Genomic DNA, 23061 nt, shown 5'->3' with positions numbered 1-23061 from the left:
TCCTGCTTGTCATTCACCAACTTGGCAATGGAAGCCTTTAGTGTCTGATTCCACCGCTCATCAAGGCCATTGGTCTGTGGATGGTAGGCAGAGCTGACGCGGTGGCGAATACCCCATCGCTGATACAATTCCTCCGAAAGCTGTTGGAGAAAATTTGTATTTTAGCTACAGATTAAAATAGATTTCATTCATAAAAATAGACTGGTAGAGTAATGCAACTGAAGTATGGATGACTAACAAACGTTTTTTTTGTTTTTTTAATTTGTCAAACATGTACATAATTTTACCTGGTTACAGAATTCCCTGCCTTGATCTGAAAGACAGTCTTTCGGTGCACCATGCCTGTAATGAAAAAAAAGAGCTTTAATACATAACTTTGAAATATTTACCAATTTTAACCAAGCACTGTCGGGTATAAACCCATACATCAATTTCTGCACACATAACGTCTTGGAAATGCACCCACCTGCAAAATAAACTGGCGAGGCACTTTGCCACACTCACAGCATCCTTTCGCGGGATTGGCATCGCCTCAGGCCACTTGGTGTAGTAGTCCGTGACAGTCAGGACATACCGATTGCCAGCCTTTGACTGCTTGAATGGGCCAATCAGGTCGATGCCCACCATGACCCAGGGACCAACCACAGGGATGGGTTGAAGCTCGGGGGCAGCGGTTTTGATCTTCTCCATCCCCTGGCATTTCGTGCACTGGTGAATCTACAACATTGGAAAAATGTATAATTAAGAAACAAATCAATAGGGTGTTGGGTTTGGACTTGCAATTTGTTTTTACATTCCCCGTTCACTTTGTGTACGTTCAAGCCTTAACCCATATGGATCAAATGCCTCACTCTCAAAAATAGTGCCCTCTTTTGACCATGCCTTTATTCCACTTCATAGCCACGTAGCTGCCAACAGGGTGGTGGGTTTGGACTTTTGGATTTTTTTCAATATTTTTCACCTCGTAACCACTGTTTCTAAGTGGGTCAATTTCAGCGGGGTTTTCTGCAATTACTCAAAAAATTTCGCAAAAAAATGGTTCTATATAGACATCATTTTACTCCATACTACTTACCCACTCGTTGACATCTTTCACAATTGTGCGCCAGTAAAAACGTGACTCAATCTTCAGTAGGGTCTTTTTCTGGCCAAAATGACCCCCAAAGGCTGAGTCGTGGCACTCGCGGAAGATCTCGGTACGTCTTCCCTCGTCAAAGATGACCAGCCGTCTCTCTGCTCCCTTCCCGCAGTAGTAGAGCTCGTTGCCTGCAGGTCAGTGTTTAATTAATTTGATTTTTAACAAAGTACAAAAAGACGTAAGCGTGGAGGAATTTATAAATAAATAATATTTCAATGCCACATTCAGATGAACATGTTTAGTCTTTGATATACCTTCTACTCTAAAGCTGCTCGCAAATCTTCGAATACTTCGCTGCTGGTTGTCACTCATTCCAACGGGGTAGCCTCCCCCTGAAAGAAACAGAAAAACATTCTCCAGAGAGCGGTTAGATTTACCACGTTGATCAACACTTTCAGCCATGATCTTTCAAGTAAGATTAACACTGAGTTAATGTGAAAAAGAAATATGATAACGTGTAACTGTTCAAACCAACAAAAAGTGTGAATTAGTCGGTGCGAATGGAAACTGATAAGAATACTTTAACTAATAATAAAATATCAAACAAGATTAAAATGAACACTCTATAAAATAATATGTGCAGGTTAAAAAAAGGAGGATAATCGGTGATAATTTCCAACAATTAGAAAGATAAGAAATAACAATTAGAACGATGTGAGAAGTGCTGAATGTTTAGATGGTAAAAGGTGCTTAAAATATGCCAGAAAGGTGCTGAATATATGGCAGAAAAGGTGCAGAAAAACAGTAAAATCAAAATATAACGTTGGTTATAATGCTACACAGCACAGTCAGACGCTACACACACTACACACGACGTACATGTACGTACTACACGTGTTTTCAAACGGGTGAACTGTCACGAAAAACACACAGATTTTGCACTAATATACGCTTAAACTATTAGGGAAAGTTAGTCAAATAATACTACGAATCCTAACTAATCACAGATAAAAAGGAAAACGTTAAAACAGATTGTAAAAAGCAGATTCAGATGAAAAGAAATCTTATCTATACGACGTCTTGTCAGCTCGACAGCAAGGCACGCAATAGGATGCACGCTAAGCGCGGACACTATTTGGCAAGCTTCCGTAAACAATGTGACGTCATGGGCGCATGGCCAATCAGAGCGCGTTATGCTAATTAGCGGACACTATTTGGCACCGGACGGTTTTTGGCACGACACCGGAGTCTCGCCAACTTTGAACTTTGAAGGGACGAATTCGGCAAAATCCATAATTTTTCGATTTTTTTCAACAAACCTTTTGGCAAAGTTTTTTTGGTCAAAATCAGTTGAAATCATGACAATCAGTGTCGGGAAAATTTCACCTGAATCGTAGGCCTATTTTAATTTAAGTTTTCACGAAGAGACAAATTCCAACTTTATTAGCTTGAGTAACTCCAGCTGACATGCTCATATTCATTCACATGTAGCGCTGGAGACATAACCTAGGTGTGAAAGTGTGGTAGTAGCAAGAGACCCTAAGGCTAAAATAATGCCAATGGCCTCTCAAAAATTGTCCATTTTTACCTCTTTTATCCCACCCCAGATTCCTACTACATACCTCATAGTCATACCATTCAGCAGTCATTCACAAAGATCATCGACTTGACACAGACCAAAAATCTAAAATATGAAAATAATTGATGATTTCGTTGGCTTGTCCATTAAATTCGTGCAGTACACCACTGCTGTCGTCCATGATGAGCGGTAAATTTTGCGCATGACACACTCACACGTGACGTAAACAATCGAAAAAAATCGGCTAAATCGGCTAGATCATCCTGCGTTCCACTCTTGTGCACATGGCAGATTAATTAGGCTAATCCGCAATTAACTGTTTTGTTATTCTGTAATTGGTACATTCTTGAAGTTTAAGATTAACATAAATGTGCTCTAAAAATAGGCGAAATCTTTGTTTCCAAAAGTGACCAACTTAAAACCAACTTCTCAGAACCACTGTTCAACACCCCATCGCCAAATTTGTTTGTTTGTAAAAACGCTGACAATTAGCAACCGAGTAGGCCTACATGTACCCTACCAACAAGTCTCAACTCCTGAACTTATTGGCGATCGTGTAACATTGGTTACAGGCCCCTATTTAACTTTGATCAAATTAGAGTCAAGGTGGCCCCATAAATGTGGTCAATTTACCTGAGTACATGTATATATTCGTAAATAAAGGCCACATCTTGACATCTACCGAACTAAGAAGGATCAATTTTGAAATTTTTTCCGTTTTCACATTCCGACGTTGCTTGTACTTTATTTATGCTTTGGAAGCACACTCAGACTGTTACTAGCAATAATGGAAAAGAAGGAGAACATGTACATTCAGATGTCTACTTTTTGTGTAATTTCCAGGTCGTTGGCACACGTCTGTGTCTAAATTGTATATCTTGCCAGTCATTGGCTTTCATGATGCTGGATTAAGCCCGGTTCATACTTCACGCGAAAGCGAAGCAAAATTTGTGACGTCAACAATACTTTCAAAGCGCGTCCACCATTGTTGACGACATGGATTTTGCTTCGCACTTGCTTTCGCATGAAGTATGAACCGGGCTTCAGTGCTGGTTCAGGGTCATTTTTTGCTTGTTCTTGAAGCCGGTCTTTATATCACCGTGAATACAGCCCACAGACGAGTCTTGACCAAACAGAAGTTATCAACTCTCCAAGGCATTAAGTAACTGAAATTAATATCACCAAAAAATTACATACAAGTACATGTAATTCCAAATATTTGTTTTTTCCTTTTCACTCTTGTAGTGGCCCTGTGTGAAAAGTTGGTGAGCCATTGCAGATGTAACGTTACTCGCTGCCACTTCACCAGGCTTCAGATTGAGAGGAGATTTAGCAGCAATGGGCAGCAGGGTCCCAGGATATGCATCGTCGGTAGTGGCCCCGCCGGGTTTTACACTGCCACGGGACTACTGAAGGTGAAGCACATAAAACTTTTAAAAATCTGTCGCTTCCGGGAGCCTGAACCGCCAGCCAAACGACACCAAATTTCAGGGCTTGTAAAACTCACTGGAGTGGTGGGCAGGGTCTAGTTAAAATTCAACACTACTTTAGTGATATTTATTTTATGATAGATAAATCCAGTTGGTTTTTTGCCCTTTTTTCACATTTTGTTATGCTTGCAAACATTCAAACAGAGCATCACAACTGGAACATTTGTGACCCGCTCCACAAAAATGAGTCTGTTGTAGCAAAACTGCAATTTTGAGTTAACTACATAAATAAAATGGGAATGAAGTAAGCTTTCATTTGGTGTATCACGGACCTGTCTAGGACGTTTGGTTGCACTGTTGTGCCTTTTTTAATTCTGTCAAGTTTTTGCAAAGCAAGAAATGTCTCAATGAAGAAAAAAAGGGTTTAAAAATTACAAATACATTGTAAATAACCAAGAAAAGCACCAAAAATCATAAATTTGTTAGTCTTTTTCTTACAATATTTAAATTTCTGTGTAAGATATCTGAACTAAAACTATCAAACAACCAAAATAAAACAAAAACAAAAAATCCAAATTTTGAGCAAATTTTCACTGTTTCCATTTAAAAGTGGTAAAAGCTGGAATTCAAGCTATGCGACATCAGACTCATTTTTGCAGAGCGGGTCACATTTGGTCCTTCCGATAAATTTGGGGTCTGTGTGTGTGTCCCTGTTATATCTGATGTAAGATTTTGTAAATTCTGGACACATTCTTTAATGTCTTCTATCTCCAACAATGATTATGTAAAGCAAAGTACCTGTTAAACAAATAAAAAATATAGTTTGAAGTCAATTGTAATGGTGCCTACATGCGTACATGGCAAATGACACAGGTCTGTTGTAATAGTGACCCAAACAAAGCTAACTCCTAATTAGGACCCCAAATTTACGGAATGAGCCACAGTGGTGACAACTACATGTATGAAGTAAATCAGATTCCTTGTTTTGGACATATTTTGTTATTGCAATGTAAAAAGAAGTAACTTTTGGGGGTTCCGAAGCACATTTTACTCTTTGTGTGTTTTTTTTCTGCAGGGGAATGCTGCTTGTAAGGTAGACATCTATGACAAGCTTCCAGTACCTTATGGCTTAGTCAGGTATGGAGTAGCACCTGATCATCCAGAGGTTAAGGTAATGAGAAAAGTATAAACAGACTTGATTAAAACTAGGGTTAACCATATACCGGTACGTAGTTTGTTATTTGGCTGATCTTGGGAGGATTAACCCTCCTTTGCATGCTTACATAGTGTGCCAAGTTGTCCTTTCAGTCAAAATCAGTCAAGTGGCTGTTTTCAAGAGTTGAGATTTTCAAGCAGCAGGATTGACTGGCTGTGCCTGTTTACGTACACGTAACATGATACAGCTTTGTTTTGACTGTGGGTGATTGATAAGCCAGCCGTGCCCACAAGTTGCCAGCTTTGTAAGTTCATGGTCTGTTGACCGAATTTGACTAGTCACAGTGCTTGCTTGACTTATGCGCTGACTGTTGGTGAACTAGCCTGTGTTAAAAGTATAGCCGGGGGAAGTGGATGGAAATTTTGACTGCATGTCTGTGAATGTTTAAAAAGTAGGAGGGTTAAGGGATATATTTAAACACCCCAAGCTCCTGCTACTGCACCTCTGTCCCCACCCTTCCCCCTTTTCCCTACTCCCTTTCCTCTGTCCCTTGCCCTCACTCCCGTCAAGTTGCCCCATACTCCCAGCCTCCACCACCCAATGCAATCCTGCTCCATTCTCACTGCCCCTTCCAAATTCCTCCACACCTACTGTAGCTAGCACCATGCGGCCCTGTCGCTGATTCCCTCTTTCCCCTCCCCTCCCCATCCTACACACTTTTAACCCATTGTCCATAATTTTCAACATTCAATTTTGGCCAGTGGCAATTTATATTGTTCGACGTTAGCATTTGCTGTAGCCTGTAGGCTAGGATTGCATGTGAGGACTTATAAATAGGGCGCCCTCTGTGTGGTTGACAATCAACCAGAAGAGGGCAGTATTGTGCAGAACCTGATCATCACTGGATAATGGAATTCAGTGTCTGGGTAGAATTGCTTAGGTTAAAAGATTTGTTCATTTTGTTAATACGTGTACAAAAACGACAAAGTTTGTGTCCTATGTAAAACTCAACATGGCACAAAGTAATGATTCCACTACCAATAAACTAATAAACTCCTCACCTGTTATTGCAACGTTGGCATGCACATACAATTGTACAAGTTAACATTGTTTTCATCCCAGTTTTGACAAATCCACCCCCCCCCCCCCACCCTTATCCATGCCCCCAACCCCTATCAATTTTGGGGTTAATTTGTTCACTTTTTGGGGGACATACATTGTACCCCTGGTTCCCTGTTGAGTCTTCTTGCTGACATCTTGCCCATTATGATTACGTGTACATATACTTGTACAAATGTGCATCAATACATTCCCACGGTAAATGGATATTTGTACATTATTTATATCTGCAATATATCACAAGAAAAATGTGTTCGCAACCATCTAAGATTCCAATCTGTATAAATACCACATTCTGTGAACTAAAAGTTACTTAGCAAAGACAACATATTCTACTTGACGGATTGACAGAAGCAAGCTACTGTCTGGTATGACAAGCACGTGAAGCATGGGCACATTATCTAGAATTCTCAGAGTGCAGCCAATTTTTTTTTCTCCCTTTCCCTGTTTACTACTGCCAGAGTGATCCACTTTCAAACCGTACATTCAGTGCATGTCCTTAACCATGCAGGTGCATCATCTCTGATTTCTAAGGATCCGCAGGGAGTCACTTAAAAGGCTCCCCCTCCTCTAATCACGTACTCCATTCCAGCATGTCCTCCTCATTCCCAAGCATTCAACTTGGATCCAATTTCTGCATCCAGCCAGGAGTTACTGAGCTTCACTTTGCAGCGTCCATAATTTTGCAGCTGTTTTAGGAACCTCTGTTGGTGACACGGCATCATAAACAGTTACAAATAGTTCTTTTTTTAATGCAAGAAGAACGCTAGCTGGGAGATATATTTTAATCTGGCCTGACCCAGTTGTGTCTATTGGTCCAGATGGTATTTGTAAGCCTTTCTGGCTGTAAACACCGATGTGATGGTAGCCATATTGCCCTTTATAAAAGTTTCAGCATGCAGTGAAATATACACACTGTACTGTTACCCAACACTTTTTGGTTTGCATATTGTCTGGATATTTGTAATATTTTACTTTATCTTAAAATATTCTGTCTCTCCAATTTAAAGTTAAGTGAGTGATTGTGGTACACACTGCTGTGTCAGATTTGAACCAGCCAGCTAAGCCAGCAAGCTCATTGTTTAACTTGTTAAGACATCTGCACTTGAAAGTAGGGCTGTGCCATATATATACCAAATAGTTGAATATTCGAACATCAACCAAATATTTGAATAGCATTTTGCCAGTTTGAATATATTCAAAGAACAAAAAAGTTTCACACATACACACACACGACTGAGATGGTATTTTATCGGAAAGTTGCGGCACCTTATTGTCAGGTGCCACTTTTTTTGTCGACTATAAATTGTTTGTCAACCGCGGTTCATTGTTCACATCTTTTCAGCAGGTTGAATCTCTTTTACTGTTACAGAATATTTACTGTAAAACACTCCAGCGCCCCATATAATTTTAACTGGCACACTCTTCGTGCAACTTTTTACCAGCGAAGCACGTGGTTGCAGCTGGCAGAATATTCGGTCAAACGCAGTTTCGAGTAATCAAATACAAAATTTTTCAAAAAGGACAACCATACTTGGGAAAGTAGGAGGTCGCGGGTTCGAATCCCACCAAAGCAAGCTTGTGGATTTTGTTGTCATAAGCACTCAGATAGTCTCAGTACATGTATTTTAACAGTGCTAACAGTGCTAAACGATAGTGAAGGGCGATACCATATTATCAAATTAACATCTCCCTGATGCAAAATTCCTATAGAAGTTTGTGCTGGGTCTGTAAATTAAATTAAGGTATGTATACACCTAAACAATGTTTCGAAACGGTAAAGTTAGGAATCTCATTGGATTCTATTCTTTTTTTCTTTCTTTTCAATTTCACTATTTTCTTTCAGAATGTCATCAACCAGTTTTCAACGCTAGCGGAGAGTGAGCGTTGCGAGTACCTAGGCAATGTGGAAGTTGGCAAACACATCTCGGTCACAGAGCTCCTTCAAGCGTACGACATTGTGGTTCTGGTAAGCTTCAAGTTCGGTACGCTTGAACAAGAAATGCTTTTCTGATTTACATTTAGCTTGAATTTACCCAAGTTTACAAAAGGGTGCAGTGTGTCACAAAGTTTTCGACTTCATAGCGACCACTCGTCAACATTAAGGTGGACTTCCTTGTTACTGCAGCTGCTCATCTGTCCTTTATTGTATACATTTGGTACTGCATACAAACATGAGCATTTTGGTCATTCTGTAAATTTAGGGTTCAAAGTGTGACATTTCTATGTCCATGTTACCTTGGTACTTTGTAATTTGCAATTCAAGTAATGACTTCAAACATTGTTGTATTTGTTGGATAGGCAGTTTGCTATTCGTAATAAGTCTTCAAGGATGACTGCGTTAAATAAGGAGTGCATCAAAATTGACCTATCGCGGTAGAATCGCATCAACGCAGCTTGTAAAATACTGTCCAATTACATGATATACAAATGGACGCTTAACGCGCAAAATCTGAGACAAACAAACTTAACGTGCAAAATTCCATATGGGTTGTCTAAGGGGCATGGCTAACTCGCAAATGGCGATAGTTCAATTATAAATCAGTATGTCAGATGTAACAGGGGCATGAAGAAAAGTGGACCCCATATTTAAAGAATGAACCATTTGGAAGCATCATAAAACCTTCTTTGTTGACTTTCATGACTTTGTTGATGACAAAATTGACGTTTCAATAATGTGATGTACCGATATATTTTGAACATGTACAAAACATCTTCTCCATGATAGCCTCTTACAGGCACACTATATATATAACTTATAAAGTAACAGACTGCCCTATTGTAAGACAAGAGTCATGAACACTGCGCAAAATGCTAATTGTCACAACAAGGGACTTTTCAGTCACTCAGTTGGAGAAATAAAAATGCCACAATATTTTTTGAATTCTTACGGTCGCAAAAGAGAAACGTTAGTGTGTCGCACACTGTTCATACTTTGGGGAATTCAGTGACTTCGTTTATGGGATTGCTCGCCAGCATTGAAGAAAATTGGATTCTGAAGCGGAGACTTAACGGAAATCCCAGTCGGGGTAACTCAAGACACACTGGGACGGGACTGGTCTGATTGGATTAACCCTTGGAGTAATAGGGTTGGGAGGATTATTTATTCTTATCAGCGTGACTTAGCCACATGACCGAATCACATGCTTGCCGTCACAGTCTGAAAAGAGGATTCCCTATACTGGATCTTAACCCTATTAGCCGAGTTTTTGACCTCTCAGCTGAAGTGTGGAAGGGGGGGAGGGGGTTGGGGTGTTCACCCTTGGGTTTGTGATGGCAGTTTTCATTCAAATTTGCTCTGCATGTATAAACATCTATAACAGTTTTTAGACACTCTGCACAAAGTGCCGTCTCTATGGGCAAGTCTTGTTATTTAAATTCAGTGCCTATGGAAGTATAACATGTCCACTCATCACAGAAGACCAAAGATTTGCCCTCAGTGAGGACACTCTATATGTACATGTGTGCAAGAGGTCAATTCCCATCATCACTAGCATTTTGTAATTGACATCTTAATTTATAACTCCCCTATTGTTTGATCAGTCACAGACAGTCAGAAATGTCTTCCAATTTCCCTGGCATGCATTTGTATGTACAGACTAGTAAAAAAAAAAATAGTCACATCACATTCATGTAAAAACTGTCACTAGTCAAATGTTATCAACAGACAAAAGGGGTGCTAGGTACAGCTGGTATGTATCAATCAGCTCCAGTCAAAGCATGGCTGTATCAAATTAACACGGGAATTCTTAAATGTTCGAAAGAGTCACTTGATTGATTTTGACTGCTGTGATGGTGTAGCTGAATTTGTAGGCCAGTGTATACATGTACCTTGGTCAGTGTGTGACAATAATTGAACATTTTTTGTACGCTAAATGATGTTAACAGTTTATGGCATCGAGTGTCTAAAAAGTTGACATTTTCTAAGAAAAGCACTTTTGAATTGTGTCCGTCAAAAATTGAAGATTGACATCCAAGAAAACGTGTAGATGTGTATTAATGGAGGACGCAAAACAAATGCACGATGTACAATTCCCCTCAGCTTGAACCCACACTCCATATATACTAGTGCATGTAAAAAAAAAAATGAACTTGCAATGGCTTTCAAGTCAATATTGAAATGGGAAATGCAAAAGAGCATGTTTTCCAACCGTGCATCTTCCTCTGGGACCGGTGATATATCAATATTTGGTATAAATCTCATATTGGCAAACATATTTTTGCACAATCCCAGCAGGTTTCGGTAATATGTCACTACATTAAGCGCTTTCCCCCTGAGGTGTCCATAACAGCAGTTGAAGCTCAGTCATCCTGGTGTAATATTTACCTATTAAGGGTATAATGCACTCAGGGGCCATGCAATTCAAATGTACTTGTTTTTACAAGTGTTTCCTGCAAATAGGCCTATCGTTCCACTGCCATACATGTACATGTATGCATTTTCCTGTGTTTGCTTTTAATTTAAAGTTTAAATGTGTTTGTCCGATTTCTCCAAAGACCAACAACTCACAAATTTTGTAATGCAGACATCGGAATAATAAGTTCAAACTTTTACAATAAATACAGATAACTTTTATTATGAACAGGATTCTTCAACAGCTGGTATAACATTTCTGATCACTGTTAAAACTCTGTGGAATAATTTGCAATTTGGTTTCATATTTGGAGTAATTTCCCTTGACAATTGGGTCCAATTTTAAAAAAAATACTGCTGTTTCATTGGATTAGACAGAGGGTAAATTTGGCCCTAATCCCTGAATTGTGAGGTACATTTGCGTGCACGTATTTATGTGCAGGGGTGTGAAATCTCAGCTTTATAGCTGATTTCAGCTTTTTTTGTTTTGGATTTCAGCTTTTTTCCCTCACTTGCTGTGTACAAAAGTATAGGAGATTTCCAAAGTTCAGCTTTTTTACACCTTTTTAAGCTGTTTTCAGCTATTTTTAGCTATTTTTATCAGCGGTTACTCACACCCCTGTATGTGAGACCAGTTGAGAAAAGGCAAAGCATGTAACGTGGTAGAGTTGACAATTGGTTGTTTTTTTCCTCCATCAGAGTTACGGTGCTGAAGCAGACAGAGCTCTGAGTGTACCAGGGGAAGAACTCACGGGAGTGCACTCGGCCCGTTCCTTTGTGGGATGGTACAACGGCCTACCGCAGGATACTCACGTAAGCCAATAGTTCAACTAAAAATGGCATTGGTTCAGTACTGAAATGTCCTTCATTAGTCAAACAATTTCTGAGAACTGCCACTGCTCAGCAGGAAAGTTTGCATCTATCAACTGATCAAAGGTTAAACTGCAGTGATTTAATTTATTTCTTGCACATTAAGTTACAAGCCTTCAGCTTATTTTAGGCTTATGGGCACGATATAAGAAAACAATTGTTGACTGCTGTGATGTGGGATGTCATTTTTAACCCCCTTGGAGTGCATTCGCCTCGGGTGCTATGCGCCCGTCGGGTGTTTAAAACGCCATATCCCACATCACAGCAGTCAACATTTTAGCACAGTTAGTATTCATATAAACCAGGTGAATAATCCAACAGTGGAAAAACAGATAGTGTATTTGTTTTAAAAAGGAGCATTTTCGCCCAGTGTGCATGTGCATACATATGTACGATCTCCTTTTAGATTTGCTGCATCCGAATAAAATACTGCCAAGCTAAACGATGGACAAAGAGCATGGAGCTTTTGTCCCAGTGCCGCTAATTGACTCATTTCCCGATAACGCGATTGCTGAATCCACACATTATCGTCTCGGTCTCGTTACATTAGCTGATGATTTATCACGGGATGGGGTCTGGTGTAATGCGGGTGGCAATGTCGTTAGAACTGCGTCAGGTGCATGCATGACACTGAAACAGGTGCCCAGGTCTGTAAATAGATCTAGCATACTTGCGTTGATAGTGTTTAACTACATTTTATGAAGATCATTTGACCGAAGAAAAGAACTATAGTTTTCTCAAATTACATATATTTCATTGTTTCAGTATTGTTCACCCTCCTATGCAAACATAAATTCTAATAGTCCTTTCAGTCAAAATCAATCAAGTGACTGTTTTATACAGTAAAGAATTCCCAGCCTACGTAAAGCAGGATTGACTGGCTGTGACTGTTGATATGTAACTTGATACAGCTTTGCTTTGACTGTGGGTGATTAATAAGCCAGCTGTGCCCACAGCTTGCCTGCTTTGTCCATTCATGGTCCGTTGACTGGGTTTGACTAGTCACAGTGCTTGCTTGACATAGGTATGATCTGACTGCTGGTGACTAGCCTGTGTTAAAAGTATAGCAGGGGAAGTGGATGGACATTTTGACTGTCTGTGACTTTTTAAATAACAGGAGGGTTAATACTGTTTTACAATGTAATTCATGGGATTCACAATACAGCTTGCAAATCAGAGTTGATATCAATTCAATAACAGGTCATGCAGCTTTGGGTCACATTGCAAGGTAATCAAGTGAACTGCTGTTCTTCTGGCCCTCTGATGCTTGCAAGTGACCTGGCTTGTGATTGGACTTTCGTTTTGACTTGTAATTGACTCAAATACGAGTTTTGTACTTTTTTCTGAGAAATATATCTCGTGCACCTTTCTACTCCTCTTAAATGTATGAAAACTATTTGACATCCCTTTTTGGTTAATTTGATTGAGAAGTACATTTCTTTATACATTTAAAATTGTCCATGCTTTTCCGGACAACTGAGGGCGCCATTGCTGTGGTGTCGTTTCAGGAAGACACTTTTCCGTTTAAGGTTTTCTGTTCAAAATGTGAACCCAAAATTCGCTCACTGAAAACGTCTCTAAGAAAAGTTTGCTCACTGGCTTACTGCCATGTACTGACACAACAACAAATCACCAAAGAATATGTAGAAAATTTAGGACAGGAAAATATCAAAAATTCCGGCAACATTTTGTTCTGAAATAGCTATAACATTGAGATTTCTGCCTGAAATGACATCATACTTTTGCTCACGAATATGGAAATTTGCATTAGCATAAAAACAAAAAAGGCACAAATAAGTAGCCTTGAAAATAGCAAAACAAAAATTGAAAATAAGGTTAAATGAGATACAAAGGTGCATTTTCAAAGATTGCATTATAAACGAGTTTTGGGTTATTAAAGGGCTTTGCATTTACTCATCCATTGTTGACGTTATCAGTGGTTTGTACTTTCATACCACTATTATGTAACTTGTTAAAGTTTGACATGCATTGAAGGCATCCATTCAAATAGCAAACAATTGCCAGTTTAGCCTCTCTTTCAAGTTAACTGCACAGAGGACCACACTGCAATTTTGAAAGAAAGATGGGGGCATCACCTTGTGCACTGGTCAGGCATCAGGCTTGATTGCCACACTTGTATATATTCAGTTACAAGAGCCCATACTTTGCACTCATACCATGTGGCTAGAAATTCCCTTCCACAGACCTCAGTTTGGAGGTTAAACTTTCAAACAACGAAACTATTGTTTTAACGTTACAATTGGAATTTTTTTTTTTCTTTCCAGCTGAATCCAGATCTGAGCGGAGAAACGGCAGTTGTGATCGGCCAGGGGAATGTCGCTCTTGATGTGGCAAGGATTCTAATCACGCCTACCAGCATACTGAAGGTTGGTCCTGACAATCAAATTTGAGAGTTGCAGTGCCTAGCAAAGGCTGGTTCGTACTTCATGTGAATTTCAGTACGAAGCAAATTTGTTAGGGTAAAGGCGAATGTCACAAAAAAACTCTTCAGTTGTTGATGTTCGTTTTGCTTTCACTGCTGTGTGGAATATGAACCGGCCTTTACAGTTGAGTCTTTGCCGATGCTCATTGGTTGCGTGAACGCTTGCGTAGAGTTGACGCAGCACTGTTCGTGACACAGCGTATTGTCGTACTAGCGTTAGTGATTTCAAGCTCCTCCAAAAAGTACAGTGTCGTTATATTTAAGTGAATGCAATCTCGCCGCTTGCGGCCATTGGTTAACGTGCAGGCTTGCGCAGAATCGTTGAAGTTTCGACGTGATATAAGTGTGTCACTTGCAAGCCACATCTTCATATCGCAGTTGATGGAGATATACTTTCTTCTGGCTCCTAAGAAAGTGCAGACCAACCCTCGACAAAATGGGAAACACTGGTGTTTTTATCTTGCCCAGGAGGCTGGGTTACGTTTTGAACAATGTCGGAGCCAACACCATTTCAGCACTGGAAAGTGGTCGGCATTCACCACTGCATTTTTGACGAGGAACCACTATTCTCTGATTGCTTTGTAGCAAATTTCAGCTCGCTGTTTCGGATATTGATTGCTGGAACTTCGATACCAGCGCCTTTGGTTGGCGAAAGTGCCATGCGTGTTTGGCTAAAGAGGATTTCCCATCTTTCTGAAATATAAGAGACTCATTTTCTATGCCTGTATTTGCGTATGCCACAGGGCAAACTACATTGTAAGTTGTATTCATCGCAGAACTGCCGTAAAAGGCTTCACATGGCTTTGTTCCAGATAAGTGGGATTTTTTTTTGGTGGCTTACTGAAGCATCAGATGATAATCTTCTCGATCAACCAACCAACCAACCGAGTTAGTTCTGAAGCCGATTGACAAAATTCCTGAGTTTTATAGTAACGCACAATATTGATCGCCCCTCCAAATTCTTTTTTTTTATGCATTTCTCTTCTCTGTCGACAGGAAAAAAGAAAGAAAAAAGGCCCTAGCTTTCCCCTTTTTCACTTTGTCCCTTAGTTTTCTGTTCATCTGGATTCCAAGATAAAGCTCTTTGTGAAATCATCAAAATCTCGTAAATCAATCACGTGTAGATTTTTCTTTGGCATAAACCGTGTAAAGTGCGGCCTAAATGCTATGTGTCTTGTCTGCTCAGAATCAACTGAAGATAAGACTCGGATAACTCCTGTTCTTCCCCTTCGAACTAACTTGTGATTTTACTCCTGAGTGACTAGTGATGAACACAAATCTGTGGCAAATACTCTTTGTCTACCCAGAAAACGGATATAACCCAACAGGCCCTGGATGCGCTGACCAAGTCGTCAATAAGGAGGGTCCACCTGATCGGCAGGCGAGGTCCTCTTCAAGTTGCATTCTCCATCAAGGAGCTGAGAGAGATGACCAAGCTTCCTGGATGCAGATCAGAACTCGACCCCTTGGACTTTGAAGGTCTTCAGGAGAGAATCCCAGGTAAGGACCGCTGCGCATTTCCAAACTGTATCTTAGGAGTTTATTTCCAAAATGTCATACATGTGCGCCATTTTGTTCCCTTTTAGAATCCCACTGTCTCCCAGTTTCCCAAAGTCAATTTCAACATCTATATTGTAGTTAAAGGTATAGTCCATCATTTGTAATTGGTGCATTTTGTTCGTTTGAAGCCAGAAACGTTCTCAAAATCTAAAGAAGGGTACTGAACAACTGATGAAGTTTCAGCTCAGCTTCAGCTGTATATTTCGAGAAAAATAACGATCTAGGATCTCGATTTCAAATCAAAAGTTGCTGAATCATGTTTTGAATTGGGCCTGAATTCAGCATCCGAGACACGTTCTCACTGAGCCGATTGCAGTAACAAGATGTGGCACACTGATCTGACGAATTATAGCAACCGCATGAGCATGTGTGTCGTGTCAATGCTTGTGCGCGCTTCGCCGAAAAAAAAAAAAGAACTACTAACGGAAACTTCCAACAGTGCGTCTTAAGATGCTGATTTCTTCAAAATGACAGCATGCCAGAAAGAATAATTTCACAGGGAGTTTAGTCCCCTTACTATCTTTCAACCAAGTATGTTTTTCAACAATAATTACGTTAGTTACTTTTTGGATAGCTGCAAATGATGGACTGTAGCTTTAAACACAATTTAAGAATACAACAATGAAGTTTAGAAACAGCTGTTATATACTGTTTTTATTCCTATTTTCATAACCGTGCAAATGGTCACTTCATGGATATGTCACGTTTTGGAAATTAACTCTTCAATATCTGTTCCTCTCTGATTATCCTAACTTACCTGGGCATTGTGTTTTAATGAGCATTTTTTTTTTTTTTTTAATCTCTTTGTGCTCGAAACCGATGGCAAATTCTTTTGGCATTGCAGAGGTATCAAGTCTTCAAGTAATGATGGCTCCAAACCTTTTGATGATTTTTGAAAATGGTTAGGTTTATTGGCATGTACCCATGTCAACAGAGCCTCTTTCTAAAGCAGTAAGCACAGCAAAAGGCATGCTTACCTCAGAGTAAAAAAAGATGCTTAAAACAGTGACGTAACAATGAAAAACTTCATGTGTGCGCACCCGTTAGCACATCTTCACCATGATAAAGTTCTTAGCAAAATTTTCTGCTATAGTACAGTGTAAGCTTAAATTTTATGCTAACTGTTAAAGCAGAGCCATTAAATGGGGCCCAGTCTCAGGTGTTCTTTAATATTGACAGTCTAAGGGCTCCATGTTGTTTTATGCAGTTCATAAATACCTAAGACAGTTTACCCATTCATATTGGTCGAGAGCCCGTCACGTGGGTGGTTTAAAGGCGCCGGTAAAACACTGCTGTGTTCTGTGCTACATTGCACAGTACATGCAGTGCACGTGCTAACTTCCACTTTAAGAGATTTTTGCCACTCCGCGTATGAAGCACATACAAATGTACCACAGACATGGCCAAAGGGGTGTTTTACAAAACATGAAGTAAAATTGTTGAACAACATAGTTGGACATTTGTGAATTTTTAACTTGTTTTGACTTTTTGACCGAAAGGTATTTATGATTCAGCTCTGGCCATTATCTACATATAGGCCTCTAGCCAGTTTTAAAGTACATGTATTTGTTTAAATAAAACCAGCCAAGCACATATTTATTATAAAAATCAGCTTTAAGCATAACTTTTGGCTGCTAATCTGTATTTTACTGAGCATACCTGGTATATAACTTCTGTGCTTTAGGCTGCGTGAAGTTTACCCGTGTTGTATGCAAACAGTTTAATACATTAGTTTTGGTATCCCGGCTACTTGCATTTGTACTAGCATGACAGGCACACCTACGTGTAGACGCACCTTGTAAATTGCAATATTGAGTGCACTTCAAAAAAAAAATTTGCCCTGGGTTTATCAAGGGATTTACGGATAGCCTTGGAATTCAATTAGCACTGTTCCACGTGCCGGCACCTCACCTATCATTTTGAGAAAAGCAGGCACTTGTCACTTTCCTTTAGCATGCAGATATACGGCGACAAATTCATTCAAAAAGCACTGATTGAATTTAGGGATAATTCGAAAACGCTTGGCAATCCAAGAGGAATCCAGATAAATCAATTCCCTCTGGGGCGAGAAATGCAGGGATCAGTTTTCTGGCAAGGCAGGGAAGAGTGGCAAGTTTGTCCCTGTTTATACTAATTCTCGAAAAACAGGAGAAGTCCCATGTGCAGGAATATGAACTAAGGCAAACAGCGGGTAGCTTTCTGCCGGGTAATTGGGCGCATTATTCAATTATGTATGTGGCCACAAATGCCATTCCAGGCGTATTTTTTTTTTTGATCGTCAAGCCGTTGAAGTTCACAATCAGGCGTAAATGCTGCGTTACTAGTGACAAGCGCTGCAGTGAGAGACGGTGTTTCACGGATAAAGTTTCCAATTGATTTCGATCACAAGACTGACAGTTAAGTCAAATGTACATGTATAGAGTCTGAATTTGGAAGTGTGTTTTGGCACCAAAGACTGTAAAAGGTTTTCAAGAATTGGATTTGGTACATGAATGTATGTATGGGAGGCATTCTTGCAAAATGGGATGGAACTGGGCACAGGCCGTAGTTGAGAAAAATGCTAAAAAACGAATGGGGGTTGCACGTAGGCCTATATATTTTTTTCTTGATTTTTCAGATTAGTTTTTGTCATCTTTGATATGTTTACTACACATATTTTAAGGAAATAATATAAAGATCACGCATCTTTCATTTTCATGGATACAGAACCCGACAGTTTAAAAACCTTTTCTTTCAGTGTTTTTCTTTTTTGAAATGTCAATCGATGCGAACTTTAAACAGCCATAACTTGTCAACGGAATGTCCGATTGAAGTGTAATGTACATGTACAGTATTTCAAGGAGAATTTTATCGTCTTTCCAAATACCCGCAAACCCTCATTTTGACCTCAGTTCTGTCTCCTTTTGCCAGAACACCTCATGTACTTGTACATTTTTGTATGTGTGTGATATTGGAATCAAGTTTCATTCTAAACTAGAAATTCTGAATTTGTTCCCATTTGTCCTTTTCACACTCTTGTTTTACATGTATAGTAGCTATAGAGGAATTTAAGAAAACCCAGAAAATTATAAGTTTTTTAAACCAGCTAATCAATGGCTCTATCTCCGCTGCTGCTGTGAGTGACAGTACACCTGAAAAGATTGATTTCCACTTGGTTCAGGATCATGTCCAGTAGCCAGTTACCCTCTCCAAAAGGGTCTCATAATTGGCCAAACACACTCGATAGCCGGCTTTCCATTCATCCTAATTATTTACTCCAACGGCCTTGTCAGAACCCATCTGCAGCACAAGACAGATCGCATTAGTAAGCTAAGAGTTGTCTTCTTTTCTCTGTTTTTTCATTCCGTGAATTTTATTTGCATGGAAAGAGAATAGCCGGGTTTCTATCCGAATCACACTTGGGAATGCGGTTTGAACGGCTGATTAATAGCTGATTTCTAAGTGTGGCTGTCAATATTAATCAAAGCTCCAACTATCCAGTTACTTCTCTCAGAGCGAGTTGGAGCAGATTTCTTTCACGCCGTTGATACCGCTTAGCCGATGAGTGCTGTATTTGTTCAGTATCACGTTATCCGGCTAAAATTGTCATCTTCTGACAAGGTCCTTCGAGCAGTACTTGTGGTGCTATCTTCAGAATTTGGTTTGAATCTGAAGATGAATGTATATACATGTATATGTTTACCTATTTACGAGTATTTCTTAAGTTTAAAGGCACGTACAAGTACGGACATTTGACATAACCTCTAAACGCACACTTGTGCCTACTGATTCAACGATAAAATCCTTGCTCAAAATGAAGAAAGGGCTGGTAAAAAAAGAATACCCTGTGAAATTTTTTCGCCTGAAATGGCATCACTCGGAAGAAAACAATAATCGAAGCTGGTTGTAGAAAATGTGCTCGCAGGCACAGTGTTTTAAGTTTCGCAGAATGTGAGTTGAAACTTCATCATGTTTAGTTGTTCAGCACCCTGTTAAAAATTTTGAGCTTTTGGATTGGTTTCAAATGAAAAAATAATGGGGGAAAAAGTTAGTATCCCCATGATTTTCCAATTTTTTTTTTTTAATTCCACATTCTACATGTTCTATTTGGTACCGGTACCTTGGGTGGGCCTTCACCGTGTTTAAGGGAATTTTTTTATTGTTAGGCAAATTAGGACCGAGTGATGGGGACTTTCTGCTGTCCCCACAGCGTCTTTGGTCCCCATAGAACCATGGGACAACTTGTGTAGTTCCCATAGTAATGGAGCAAGAAACGTGGATAGATGTACATGTACATATGTACAATATATACACACAGGCATGTCAGCCTGACGCTCTATCCAGGATAATTGATTGACTGAGCAGTTGTTACTAACCCGCCATGTTCAGTTCCAAAGTAGAGGTTTGACTGATCAAAGTAATCAACTCACCGTGCGATGCACTTCAATCAAATGTGTTATACCTTAATTGAACATTCATGGTAAAACTAAGCAATGGGAGTTTAATGTGTCAAAGAAGTGCAGTAAACCTGCGTGCACTTAATCAGTCCACCTGTGCTGAGGCTTCCGTGATACGTTGCAATGCCCAAACAGAACATACTTGTGTACACATGTAAAGAGAATTCCCGGTAATTACGTACATAGTGACGGTTTTCTGTGGCGTGATTTTTCGTTAACCCGCAGAGCTCCCGCGTGCGAGGAAACGCCTCACGGAGCTGATGATTAGCACGTCGCAGGAATCCCCGTCCATGAGTCAAGACCTCGTCGGGAAGGCCTGGACTCTGACATTCCTGCGTAGTCCCGTCCAGATCCTACCTTGCGAGAAGGACCCAAGTAAAGTCGGTGGTATCCGGCTGGCCGTCAACAAATTAGAGGTAAATTACAGGTGTCACTTGTTTCACGGCAATTGTAGCGAGAGAAATGTTGTTGAGAAGCCAATTTCGTTGTTACTGCAGTTCATCTTGGGGAAAAAAGTCAACAGTCATGTGTTGATATTGCCAAATGGTATTCATTGTGCACTATGCTTCAGGGATTTGGTAGTTTTTACTTTTGTAGCGGGGTTCGGGAGGGGAATTGGATATAACTTTAACCTTTAAAAAAAAAAAAAAATTTTGCCGGTTTGAATTATCAAAACAAAACTATGCACGCATGCATTGTTGATTCAGCGCTTTATTGTCAGGTGCCACTTTTTTTGTAGACGGTAACATTTTTGTTGATGGTGGTTCATTGTTCACATACTTTTAGCAGGTTAAAGCCATTGACATTTATAAAATACTTACTACAAAACACTCCAGCGGCCCATATCGATCGCCCCACACAAGTTTAAACTGGCCGGCTCTGCGTACAACTTTTGACCGAATATTTCGAATATCTAAATCGTTGGTGAAATGCAGTTTCCAGTTATTGAATACTAAATTATTCGAAAGTGGACAACCCTGTACTATACTTGATGAGCTGAAGACGAATGTGTAAATGCACAAGAATATTTGCACTGCAAATCCCTGCTATGGCATTTTGAATCGCTTTTCAAGGCTTAGCACAGGACGTGTTTAGCGATTTTATCTATAGATAGGTTTTGGTTCTTTCCTTGATACAAGTAAAATTGATAATATTGTGCGCTCAAGCTTTCAAAAGTCTTTTATTTTTACCACACAGAGTAAAACATTGATGTAATAAAAAAAATCAGTTTGTCAACTGTATCCCCTTCTTTGAAAGCAAAACAACAGCAATAACAACAAACCTGTGTACATGTACTCTGATTACACTTCCTAAACTTTAACATTTCAGATTGCGAGTTTCTCTTTTTCTTTATGTTGTCTGTTCACCCGTTTTTCCCCTGTGGGTCGTATCACTACACCTTAACTTTTTTCTTCTTGACATTTGCTTGAACTGATGTCTACCATATCACTCTGAGTTGTCTGAATTATAAACCATTCTTTTTATTATCACCACATTTCTGTACCAAGTGATTGCGAGTAAATCGAATTTGATTTCCAAAGTGACGGCAGCTTAATTTACTTTCACCTTTGCGTCATGTACACTCACTGCGGGACAATAAAAATGTTTGCCCACGGGAGGATGTTTTTGCACAAGTGTGGGGCAAAAAGCGGCGAAGAATAAAGCACAAATTGTTTTCCAGATATCTTTTTTATTTTAATAACTCACTGCTTGCTTCTCTGTCACGGCATGAACCATGAGCTGAATGAGAAGTGTCATGCGTGGGGCGCATTTTAGAGGATTTTGTGTCAAGCAGACAATTTCGTAGTAATCAAATGATACAATACAAGTATGATGATTTATTTCATTTCTTGCAGAGTAAGTCACTACAACTATTCTTTACACATATGTACACTCTTTGCTTCAGCTTGGGTGCTGTGCATCCCTTAGGTTTAACAAATTGCCGTTTTTCATTTTATAGCAGCCAACATAAATTTTGGCTGGTGTACATTGGTCATTCTATAAATTTTAGTGGACTGTTTTTTCCTGTACATGTTACATACATGTATGACATCTATGATTTTTATAAGTCTGGACACACTCCCTAATGCATTCGTCCTCCAAGAGTGATAATGAGTAGCAAACTACCTACCCACCAAACTAAACATTGAAGTCATTCTTAATGATACTTGAGTGGTAGATTCCAAAGTTCCAAGAACAATTTCACACTTTGGACCCTCAATTTATAGAATGACCAACATTGGTTGAATCTTGTGACTCCTTCTCAATATGCGGCTTTACCCGTCACTTTATCAGTCCTTCTGATTTGAAAATCACAGGCATGTGCAAAAAGACACACCTGGATTTTTCTAGGCGTGTGGTTTTTCTAGGTGTGTGATTTTCTAGGTGTGTGATTCTGCGGGAAGCTTTTAGGCGTGCGATGGCGTGGGAGTGCGATCGCATGCCTCAAATCAGAAGGACTGCTTTATCAGCAAATATATAAGCACTTCTCAGTCCTACATGTATCTTACAAACTGCAAAAAAAAAATCTCATAAGCATGCTTGGGTGGGACGTGAACTCACTCACCTCCTGCAATGTACATGTATGTAAAATTCAACTAATTTGGCCTTTGAGCTAGCCTTGGTCAATGCTCTCGTCGTTATTCGTCCTGTACGCGGTCAATCGTCGGCATATATCCTCACGCGCTATGCACATGCATGTAAGAATACAGCGCGAACAGCGACCTCATGCGGCCACTATTTTTTTATGCAAATCAGTTGAGGACGATCTCGAGCCTTGGTTCAATCGTCGGCAAAAGCTTATGTTTTTCTTTATTTTGCGCTGGATTTCTAGCGCACGACCTCGTATGCGAATACAGATAAGTGTAGGCAGGGCTAATATGTGGAGTGTCCAATCACACCTTGGTAAATCCGGACGTCATCAAATTACTTGCAGCTATTCGCCTTTTGCGGACGTGACAGGAACCACAGTTTTTGTGCATTGGTGCAGAGACACACAACGTGTATATGTGTATGGATTATGTACGGTGCCACGTT

General features: G+C 39.8%; 1 protein-coding gene across 1 annotated transcript in view; it reads left to right on the top strand.

Annotated features, from left to right (window-relative positions):
* Window positions 1-23061, top strand: part of LOC119734957 (NADPH:adrenodoxin oxidoreductase, mitochondrial-like) — an 85709-nt gene that overhangs the window by 5040 nt on the left and 57608 nt on the right. The window contains exons 2-8 of the mRNA XM_038208613.1: window positions 3903-4072; window positions 5163-5258; window positions 8209-8331; window positions 11416-11529; window positions 13872-13973; window positions 15337-15529; window positions 20251-20441. Coding sequence (XP_038064541.1) covers window positions 3903-4072; window positions 5163-5258; window positions 8209-8331; window positions 11416-11529; window positions 13872-13973; window positions 15337-15529; window positions 20251-20441 — 989 coding nt within the window. The remainder of the gene's footprint in view (window positions 1-3902; window positions 4073-5162; window positions 5259-8208; window positions 8332-11415; window positions 11530-13871; window positions 13974-15336; window positions 15530-20250; window positions 20442-23061) is intronic.

This window comes from Patiria miniata, unplaced genomic scaffold (assembly GCF_015706575.1).
Source record: "Patiria miniata isolate m_02_andy unplaced genomic scaffold, ASM1570657v1 HiC_scaffold_28, whole genome shotgun sequence".
In the NCBI taxonomy this organism is placed as follows: Eukaryota; Metazoa; Echinodermata; class Asteroidea; order Valvatida; family Asterinidae; genus Patiria; species Patiria miniata.
The sequence above is the reverse complement of the archived record's forward strand: the minus strand, read 5'-3'. Positions and strand labels throughout refer to the sequence as shown.